The sequence below is a fragment of the Triticum urartu genome, chromosome 7A (genome assembly GCF_056163025.1).
Source record: "Triticum urartu cultivar PI428250 chromosome 7A, HENAU_Tu73, whole genome shotgun sequence".
NCBI lineage: Eukaryota > Viridiplantae > Streptophyta > Magnoliopsida > Poales > Poaceae > Triticum > Triticum urartu.
The window spans coordinates 36185689-36194924 of NC_141879.1; the positions used below are offsets into that span (position 1 = coordinate 36185689).

At 45.7% G+C, this 9236-nt stretch overlaps 1 protein-coding gene across 1 annotated transcript; it reads right to left on the reverse strand.

The window, feature by feature from the left end:
• Window positions 1-252: 252 nt before the first annotated feature.
• Window positions 253-4090, reverse strand: LOC125524903 (protein NRT1/ PTR FAMILY 2.3). Its single transcript, XM_048689932.2, has 4 exons — window positions 3932-4090; window positions 3624-3841; window positions 1288-1835; window positions 253-1191 (listed from the first exon to the last, which is right to left on the reverse strand). Exons 1-4 carry the CDS (start codon window positions 4029-4031, stop codon window positions 402-404), a joined length of 1656 nt encoding a protein of 551 aa, XP_048545889.2. The 5' UTR covers window positions 4032-4090; the 3' UTR covers window positions 253-401.
• Between the last annotated feature and the right edge of the window lie 5146 nt (window positions 4091-9236).

Below are 9236 nucleotides of genomic sequence, written 5' to 3' on the forward strand. Positions count from 1 at the left end.
GTCACTTGACATCACGGCCAGTCTCAAAGCACCGACAACCAACGTGTGGAAACACGGGCTACACTAAACTTTGGATAGCGCGTCCTTTGTTCAGCCTATTTCTGAGGTGGCCGTGGCATTGTAACAACTGAACACCTGGTAATCTCTATTGTGTTGCCTTGATCGGTTGACCGATCTTTTAGGCTTTTGTAACAACTGAACACCTGGTAATAAAGTAAGGTTGCACGCATCAATCAACACAAAAGACCGGTGTCGTGCCACTAAAATGTATTCATTGTGCATATTATTACATAGTTCTTCCTTGCTACGATGTTCCATCCATTTTGTTCACTTCGCTCCGAAGTAGAAAGGTGCAACACAACTCTTCCCTGAATGCATGATACATGAAGAGCCAATCTTATCTACATCGCCGCACGGTTGTGGTACTTGTAACGCCTGTCGCAGGCGAGGAAGTAGGCAAAGTTGAATGTCCCCACCGCCGCAAGCGTCCAGTAGACGTTGTCCAGCCTCCCGTGGTCTATGTTCTCCGGCAGCCACGCCGTGAACCGCGTCACCATGTCCATGAACATGGTGCTCGAGAAGAACCCCAGCGCGACGAGCATCGGCGCCATGGCCGTAGCCAGGCTCCGCAGCGCCTTGGGGAACTCCTGGTAGTAGAAGGCCATGTTGCCAGGAAAGTGCAGGGCCTCCCCGACCCCCGCGATGCCCATCGGGAACAGGAGCCACATCACGGACATGGGCACGCCGGGCTGCGCAAGCCTCCGGCGCTCCACCAGTGCGGCGGCGACCATGGCCCCGACGTTCAACACGTGGCCGATGCCCACGCGCTGCAGCGGGGTCGGTGGCGTGCCGCCGGTGATCTTGCGCCAGATAGGGAAGACGGCGCGGTCCAGGACCAGGGTGGCCAAGATGAACGAGACGCGGCAGCTGACGCCGACTGACCCCGCCGGGATGCTGAAGTGTGGTCCGACGGAGCGGTCCATGGCGAGCGCCTGCAGGACGATCATGCCGATCATCACGCCGATCGACATGAACAGCAGTATGCCGGATGACCACAGCGGGAAGACGCTGACGATGGCCTTGAGGTCCTCCACTTGCTGCACCGTGCACAGCCGCCAGGCGCCAGCTGACGCATCCCCGGACCCGGATGATTTGTCGCTTGTGGTGATCATGGCTGCTCGATTCAGAAATCTGCAACAACAAGGTCCCGCCGATGCATGATTCACCAATCCGGTGTCCTGTGTGGAAAGCAGCTACGGAGGAAATGCCACCTACGTACTAGCTTACCTTAAGCTTTTACTTGGTGCCCCATCATCGGCCGAGTCCACGACGGCGCCGGCGCCCACGTTGTACTGCACACTGCCATGCGCGCCGCCGACTTTGATGCTACCCTTGCGCACGGCAGCCACGATGACGCGAGCCAGCTCTGTGTACGGGCTGGCCTTTGTCGCCGGCATCCGGTAGTAACACACGCCTAGAAGAAGCATGATTGTGCCGAATGCCGTCGTGGCGAGGCAAACACCAAAGCCCACCGCCCATGACACGCTGTCTTGGATGTAGACGATGGCTGTGTCGCCGAGCATGAAGGAGGCATAGAGGAAGACCAAGTACCAGTTGAAGAAGCTGTCCTTGTCGCGCGTGCTGCTGAACTGGTCCGCGCCCATCGTCGCGATGTTGAAACGTGTCCCGCCAGCGCCAATGGCGAGAAGACAGATGGCAGCGTACAACACGAAGAGTTGCCCGGGGGATCCTTGCTGGCACTCAGCGGGCGACAATGTGCAGTGTGGCGGCCGCAGCGATGGCAGCGCCGCAGTGAGCGTGAACAACACAAAAGCCTGTACAATTACATTGTGAAAAACAATATTATTAACAAAAAAGACGATCATTTGCCATGGACTGCCGGGCTCAAGTGCATGAGAAACAGTTTTGTTGCAGTGCTTCAATTTTTCTGTTGCATAAAAGGGCAGAGAATGCTGAAAACAACTAAGGGCTCATTCTGTTTACATGGTTTCCTAATCAAGGGAACATAATTTTTTTAAATCATATAGGAATACTCCAAAATCTTACAAATCGAATGATCCCTATGTAATTCGGTCTATGGATTGTTGCATTCATTTGTGGTGATAAGGGACTGCTGGTGTTGCAAGCATATAAATGTTATTGTGCAGTCATGTTTCCTTATTGGTATGGCCACATGTTGACAGTGTAAATGACGAATTGTTGACATGTTGCAAACATATGAACAAAATGTTGGCATCGTAAAAAAAAAACCTCTCGTCTTGTGCAAAGAGTGAGTGAGTTCTCACGCGCCTGAGAGTTTGCAGATCGATTTTGCACCACACAAAAAATTATATAATAATCACTATAATGTTTCATGTCAACAGGACATGTATCTTCTCAAACCTCTCTAAACTTCAAAATATTTATGTGTAAAGTTCCTGGTAATCGTTTATTCACATTTGGATATGAAATGATCAGCGTATGCATCTTGAGGTAGTTGCACGAAAGAGAGTTTTCTTTCTTTTATGTGAGGAGCATGTGTCGCTATTTGTCATTATCTTCGGATAAATGTGAAGTTGTCATGCATGCACAATTCAAATGGTTATTTTGACAGATAGAGTGCGACATGTTTTTCTTGACATTACATTACATGGCAGGACCTTATGAATACTTTTGTTGCACATCGAACTGTGACTTTCCTTTTTAGAAGAAAAAATAAGAGTAGAGTTCCACGGCAGATTACTCCCTCCGTTCCGTAATTCATGTCTTGGTTTTAGTTCTTGAACTAAAACCTTAGTTCTTGATCTAAAACCACGACAAAAAATACGGAATTGAGGGAGTACTTAAAATGAAAATGAATTATGCATAAGAAGGTTCAGAAAAGGAATATGACTAAGTAGGCGATGTCCACTAACATATTTATCTTAACATAGAACTATGCCAGCTCGAAGGGCCACCTCAACATGCGAGCATGCATGCAAAAAATCAAATATTTTAATCTATTCTTTTTATATTCAATAAATACTCTATAATTATATAATAATCATATGTATTTTCATTTTTTTGTTCTTACACTATTAATCCAAATATTCACATTCATATTCTTATCTTCTATATCTAAATAGTTAGCACCCACTAACCTATTGCCCTCAACATCCAAGCATGTCACCATATCATGGAACATGCATGGGAGAATGCCCACCTCAACATGCAAGCATGCATGATAATATTCATTTCATAATGCTATTTATATTGATTAATACCACTATAAAATAATCAACACAATAAATAATATGTATTTTATTTTTATTCTCATATTATTACTCTAAATATTCAGTAAATATTTTATAGTTACATAATAATATGTATTGCTAGCTAGTTTTTGTTTATATATTATTAATTCAAATATTCATATTTATATAACAAAATTTCATGGAAATATATTGCAAGCAATTCCTGTGGTAACGTGTGGTGTGTCATGTAGAGTTATAAGATGTGTTTCCGACGCTACTTATAGTTTGGCTCTAGGAAGGACCAGTGTGCCATGACGCTTGAAAAGTTGTTATCGTCTCTCAAAGTTGGTCGGAACGGAGTGCGACAAAATAATTCGGTAGGGTTCGGACCAGAACGTTGATGACGGCACCGGCGAGGATGACGGGGAAGCAGCCGAGGTAGGAGTCAGAGAGGACGGCGCCGGCGATGGGCACGAGGTTGAGGGAGCCGCGGACGACATTGGCGATCTGCGCGGCTTTGACGCCGTCCACGTGGTACTCCTTGAGCAGGTACACCAGCATGTTGCTGGTCGTCCCGTTGACGGCCAGACCCAGCCCCAACATGGTCGCTGCATCCATGGTTTACGCACCATGGAGTGAGTGAGAGTGACCATGAAAACACGGATAGAGAGAGACACAGAGAGGCTGCATTCACTTACCAACTATGAAGGGGAGAGTGATCCATCCTCCTCGCTTTCCGCCTGCCTTCATTTGGGCTTCTTGATCCTCGAGGTACTGAGGTTTCGGGGAGCTGTCCATCTCTGGCTAGCTGTTGATCGTCCTACTAGTTGGTGATCTGGTCTCTGGAGGGCTGGAGATGCACGGTATATATACACATGGAAATGAGCCATGTTGCTGCTGGGCTGGGTACGTTGCTGGTGGTGTCAAAATAATGATAAACAAAAACACTCCGACGCCTGAGAGATTCCCAATCATACAAAGATGGAGCCGCATCTGTCCGCATCGGGGTTGAAATGGCCGGAGGGCCCAGTTCAGTGACGAAAATGTTAGAGTTTTATTTTGCTGGGAGAAAAGTGAATGTTAACAGTGATGATATAGCAAGATGATGGCATGACTCTTGGTGCTCTGAAAATGCCCTTAAAATCTCATTCCTTGGACATTTGACATATGTCAGAGTCAGGATTGCACCCTGGCTGAATTCGCCGCTGTTGATTTTAACATCTCGTTTGTGTTGCTTTGTGTCATCAGTGGCTTGATAGAGTTGCACATGTCGGAGACTTATCTCTCAACACTCTTCCTGATGGTATAGTTAGGTCCCTTTCCAGCAATCGCAGATTTACTACAAAGACAATGTATGAGTGGTTAAAAAAAGATATTGTTGGGTCCCATTGGAAAGCTTGTCTCCCCCTGAAAATCAAGATCTTTTGCTTGCAATTATTTCAGAATGCTATTTTGACACATGATAATATGCGAAAAAGCAATTGGCCCGGCAATCCTTCATGTTCTTTATGTGATAATGCTGAATCTGCCAATCGCTTATACTTTACTTGTTCTCTAGCTCGCTTTGTTTGCAGGTTTTTTTGGAGAGGCTTTAGGGACTGATTGCTGCCCTACCAACTTAAGGCAAAGTTCTGCTTGGTTACATCGATTCCTTCTGGAAATTTAGTGGAAATTTTATATGGTGTGCATCCCTGAAATTTGCTGGGTGATTTGATCCACCCGTAACAACGTAACATTATTTGATGGGCATATTGTTAGACATTTCCTGGAGGGAGGCTGTCTTCACTTCTTGCTCTTTTATTTATACTGTACTAGGCAGGTTTGCTGAAGGTGGATGATCATACTTCATTCCAGGCTGGGGTGGAAGCGGTTCTCATGACGGCGTCGATCATGGCTGATTGTGCAGAGGCGCCAAGAAGGCAGATGATTCGAAACACGATGGATGCTTAAAGCCTTGTCTTCCTCTGGACGACCTCGGATTATGTTTCCTTTGGTGTTGTTGCCTGATGCTTGGTGTTTCATACATTATTATTAGGTTGCTGTTTTGGTGTAGTAAAACTCGTATCAGTGTTTACGTTTTTGTTCCGCGACGGTGTGCGCTTGCAATGGATTTCCGACTGGTGCTCCAGCTCGCTCCCCGCTGTTCCCTCTCCTGCCTGTTGTTGTTCTATATGTTTCGTTGTGAACGATCTCTTCTCTTCCTACTTAAAAAAAAGGTATAAGATTCTGTCATTTGCTCATTTCTCATCCAACCTTACATCTTATTTGACTTACCAAATATTTTTTTTATGGAACGGCTTAAGGCCATACATTAAGTATTAAAGGTCCTTACAAACACACAGTTATAGAAAAAAATACGTTCAAATTCTTGGGGGTGCCAAAGTTTCGTCTCCCTTTTGTCTGCCGCTTCGGCGATCGGTGGCAGGGAGGAGAATACCAGAGTGAAGTAGTTTAGATTAGGGTTTTTTAGTCTTCACAGGTGCGGCGCTCGGGCGGATGGCGGCGCTTCTTCTTCGTGTTTGCCTTCCGGTCTTCGATCCTCCTCGAGTTACGGTAAGGTTAGGATTTCTCGTCATGTTGGGAGATTTGGTGTCATGTGCTTCAAATCTATGCAAGGATTCAATGATGCTGACTGCGGCTCCAGAACACTGGTCCTTAGGGAGACGTGCATGAAGACTTTGCGACTATTATCGACAAGGTCAAACCGTCAACTGTAGGGGAGCGGCGACAGTGACGCATTGGCAGCTCGTTCTGGTGGCTGTAGTGGTCGTTCGGTGGTCTCAGAATCTTGATGTTACTTTATTATGTTTGAGATGCTTTATACTCCTGATAAACTTTTATAATATATCTAATCTTCTTCACAAAAAAAAATTGTAAGTACTTACGTACTAACCTATAATATTTGTATTCCCGTTTGCAACTAACACTAGTAGAAAAAGGGTCAAACGTGAAGCACATTAGTGCCGGTTTGAATTTGAGCCGGCACTAATGTATACATTAGTGCCGGTTCCAACGGCTAGCCGGGCCGCTCTCATTAGTACCGGTTCGTGGCGAACCTTTAGCACCGGTTCGTGCCACGAACCGGTACTAAAGTGAGTGGTGGCAGGATGTTGTCAGTCCGGGGCCCCTCCAGCACCTTTAGTACCGGGTCGTATCACGAACCGGTACTAAAGGTCGTCCTACATAGACCCTTCGTTCACCCGAGCTCGCTCTGTTCTTCCCCTTTCCTCTCTCCTCTCTGTTCTTTCCCCTCTTCCTCTCAAGCTCACCACACATTTTTCCCAAGATTTGAAGGCCCCCATCCATTCAAATGATCACAAAGGTTAGCAACTCTTTCCTTTCATCTCTCATTGCTAGATTAGCTCGTGCAATGCTTTATATAGTGATTGATTTTTGAGTTTAGTAATTTGGGAGGAATTATATATATGTGCTAGTATTTGATTTATATGCAATTTGAGGTCAAAAATAACACTTAGTTTTGCATATGTAGGTGTGGTTTACTTAGTACCTTCTAAATCTCCGTCGTAACCATCGTCGATCGCTCGCAACGTCCCGTCACCGGCACCACCTTGTGGTGAGCCTCTTGTTCATGAAGTTTTATATAAAAAATGATGTTTGTGTGATTTGGATATATAGTTACTCGTATAATTATCTTACCCATACATTGTTTGTTATGCATAGTGCCATGGTTTTGATATCCGTCCCCGTCGGCCCTCGTCCGGGTTATGATTCGGATGTGGTATATTCTCTTTTAAAACTATTCATTGCATTTCGTGTTTATGACAAATTATGCCCATCAAGTTGACATAGATATTTGTATGTAGGAGGTAGTTGAACCCAAAATTCCAACCGACCCTATTGTCGAGAGATTAAATTTAGTTGAAAGAGAAAACGAGGATTTGAAGGAAAAATTGAAAAGAATTGAGGGGGAGAAGATGGAATTGGAGTTGCATGTTGCTGATGTCGTCGATGATCACAAGATTAAGATGAAGAAAATGCGCTTGAAGATTAGAAAGATTAGAAAATATGCTATTCATAGTGAGGCTTGGTATCATTATGCTGTTGGATCAATTGTTACCTTAGTTGCAATCTTGATCGCATTTGTTGCTGCATTTAAATTCTTTAGCTAAAGAGTTATTTGTTTGTTGCATTGAAGTGTTGTATGCTCTTTATGTATGAACTTTATGTATTGTATTAATTTGATGTTTTCGGTGCTGTGTATTGAAGATGAGCCGGCAATGGATGTACGATGACCGATGCTCTCCCGAGTTCATTAATGGCGTGCATACTTTTCTGCTTGCGGCTGAGGCAAACAAGCGAGCGGATGATTTTATGCATTGTCCATGTGCTGCCTGTAAGAATGGTCGCAATTACTCTACGTTAAGAACCATTCACGTCCACCTGTTTGAGTCCGGTTTCATGCCCCACTATAATGTTTGGACCAAGCATGGAGAAAGAGGGGTTATGATGGAAGACAATGAAGAAGAAGAGGACGACGACAACTATCCTGGCCATGGGTTCCCTGAATACGATGATACGACAATGAGGGAAGAAGCTGAGCCGGTAATGCGGAAAGAAGCTGAGCCGGCAATGCGGGAAGAAGCTGAAGAAGAGGCATCGGATGAGCCCGTTGATGATCTAGGTCGGGCCATTGCCGATGCAAAGAGAAACTGCGCAAGTGATTTGGAGAAGAAGAAGTTGCAGCGCATGTTAGAGGATCACAAAAAATTGTTGTACCCGAATTGCGAAGGTGACAAGAAAAAGCTGGGCACCACACTGGAATTGCTGCAATGGAAGGCAGAGAATGGTGTATCTGACAAGGGATTTGGAAAGTTGCTGGTAATAATAAAGGATATGCTTCCAAAGGACAACGAATTGCCCGAGAGTACGTACCAAGCAAAGAAGGTTGTCTGCCCTCTAGGGTTAGAGGTGCAGAAAATACATGCATGCCCTAATGATTGCATCCTCTACCGTCATGAGTATGAGGATTTGAACGCTTGCCCGGTATGCGGTGCATTGCGCTATAAGATCAGCCGCGATGACCCTGGTGATGTCGAGGGCGAGCGCCCCAGGAAGAAGATTCCTGCCAAGGTGATGTGGTATGCTCCTATAATACCACGGTTGAAACGTTTTTTCCAAAACAAAGAGCATGTCAAGGCGATGCGATGGCACAGAGAAGACCGTAAGAAAGACGGAAAGTTGAGAGTACCCGCTGACGGGTCGCAGTGGAGAAAAATCGAAAGAAAGTACGGGAAGGAGTTTGCAGATGACGCAAGGAACGTATGGTTTGGTCTAAGCGCAGATGGCATTAATCCTTTTGGGGAGCAGAGCAGCAACCATAGCACCTGGCCTGTGACTCTATGTTTGTATAACCTTCCTCCTTGGTTGTGCATGAAGCGAAAGTTCATTATGATGCCAGTGCTCATCCAAGGTCCTAAGCAACCCGGCAACGACATTGATGTGTACCTAAGGCCATTAGTTGAAGAACTCTTACAACTGTGGAATGGAACAGGTGTACGTGCGTGGGATGAGCACATGGGGGAAGAATTTGACCTAAAGGCATTGCTGTTCGTGACCATCAATGATTGGCCTGCTCTCAGTAACCTTTCAGGACAGACAAACAAGGGATACCGCGCATGCACGCACTGTTTGGACGATACCGACAGTATATATTTGGTTAATTGTAAGAAGAATATGTACCTGGGACATCGTCGATTTCTTCCGAGCAGGCATCCCGTAAGAAAGAAAGGCAAGCATTTCTCCGGTGAGGCGGATCACCGGACGAAGCCTCACCACCGTACTGGTGCTGATGTACATGATATGGTCAAGGATTTGAAGGTGGTCTTTGGAAAGGGTCCTGGTGGACAACCTGTTCCGAATGACGCCGACGGACGCGCACCCATGTGGAAGAAGAAATCTATATTTTGGGACCTGCCCTATTGGAAAGACCTAGAGGTCCGCTCCGCAATCGACGTGATGCACGTGACGAAGAATCTTTGTGTG

What these genes read in the sequence shown, in the direction of transcription:
- LOC125524903 (XM_048689932.2), bottom strand. Translation starts at nt 4,031, where the DNA reads ATGGACAGCTCCCCGAAACCTCAGTACCTCGAGGATCAAGAAGCCCAA. An exon ending in CACTCTCCCCTTCATAGTTG is followed by an intron (nt 3,842 to 3,931) that starts GTAAGTGAATGC and finishes CCATGGATGCAG; the next exon opens with CGACCATGTTGGGGCTGGGT. An exon ending in GTGCCGTCATCAACGTTCTG is followed by an intron (nt 1,836 to 3,623) that starts GTCCGAACCCTA and finishes GTAATTGTACAG; the next exon opens with GCTTTTGTGTTGTTCACGCT.